This window comes from Apteryx rowi, unplaced genomic scaffold (assembly GCF_003343035.1).
Source record: "Apteryx rowi isolate R43461 unplaced genomic scaffold, aptRow1 scaffold_4, whole genome shotgun sequence".
Classification (NCBI taxonomy): domain Eukaryota; kingdom Metazoa; phylum Chordata; class Aves; order Apterygiformes; family Apterygidae; genus Apteryx; species Apteryx rowi.
Window position 1 is genome coordinate 503209 of NW_020450529.1, and position 1033 is coordinate 504241.

Here is a 1033-nt window from a genome sequence, read left to right on the forward strand (position 1 = left end):
GCCGCTGCTGCTGCTGCCGCCGCTGCTGCTGCTGCCGCTGCTGGGCGCCGGGCTGGAGGTGCAGCGCAAGTTCCTCTCGCCCACCCCCACCAACAACTTCGCGCTGGACGGTGCGGGCACCCGCGTCTACCTGGCGGCCGTCAACCGGCTGTACCAGCTGTCGGGGCCCAACCTGACGCTGGAGGTGGAGGAGGCGGTGGGGCCGGTGCTGGACAACCCGCTGTGCCACGCGCCGCAGCTGCCGCAGGCCTCCTGCGAGCACCCCAAGGTGCTCACCAACAACTACAACAAGCTGCTGCAGCCCGACCCGGCGCAGGGCGTCCTGGTGGTCTGCGGCTCCATCTACCAGGGCTTCTGCCAGCTGCGCAGCATGGCCAACATCTCCGCCGTGGCCGTGCGCTTCCCGCCGGGCGGCGGCGGCGGCGGCGGCGAGCCGGTCACCGTCTTCCCCAGCATGCTCAACGTGGCGGCCAACCACCCCAACGCCTCCACCGTGGGGCTGGTGCTGCGCCGCGGCGGCGACACGCGGCTGCTGGTGGCCGCCACCTACACGGGCTTCGGCAGCCCCTTCTTCCCCCGCAACCAGAGCCTGGAGGACCACCGCTTCGAGAACACGCCCGAGATCGCCATCCGCGCCCTCAACGCCCGCGGCGACCTGGCCCGCCTCTTCACCTTCGACATCAACCCCTCCGACGACAACATCTTCAAGATCAAGCAGGGCGCCAAGGCGCGGCACAAGCTGAGCTTCGTGCGCGCCTTCCTGCACGGCGGCGCCCGCCGCCCCGCGCCCGCCGCCCGCCGCCCCTACGCCTACCTGGCGCTCAACAGCGAGGCCAACGCGGGCGACAAGGAGAGCCCGTCGCACAGCCTGCTGGCGCGCATCTGCCTGGGCGGCGCGGCCGAGCCGCCGCTCAACGGCAGCGCCGAGCCCAAGAAGCTCACCGAGTCCTACATCCAGCTGGGGCTGCGCTGCGGCGCGGCCGGCGGCTTCACGCGCCTCGTGTCCGTGTGCCCGGCGCGGGCGGCCGGCGGC

General features: G+C 73.0%; 1 protein-coding gene across 1 annotated transcript in view; it reads left to right on the plus strand.

Annotated features, from left to right (window-relative positions):
* Position 1: 1 nt before the first annotated feature.
* The window catches only part of PLXND1 (plexin D1), a gene marked incomplete at its 5' end in the record, with an annotated part of 94448 nt that continues 93416 nt past the window's right edge, over positions 2-1033 (plus strand). The window contains one exon of the mRNA XM_026074995.1: positions 2-1024. Within this exon, the coding sequence (XP_025930780.1) occupies positions 2-1024 (1023 nt within the window). The remainder of the gene's footprint in view (positions 1025-1033) is intronic.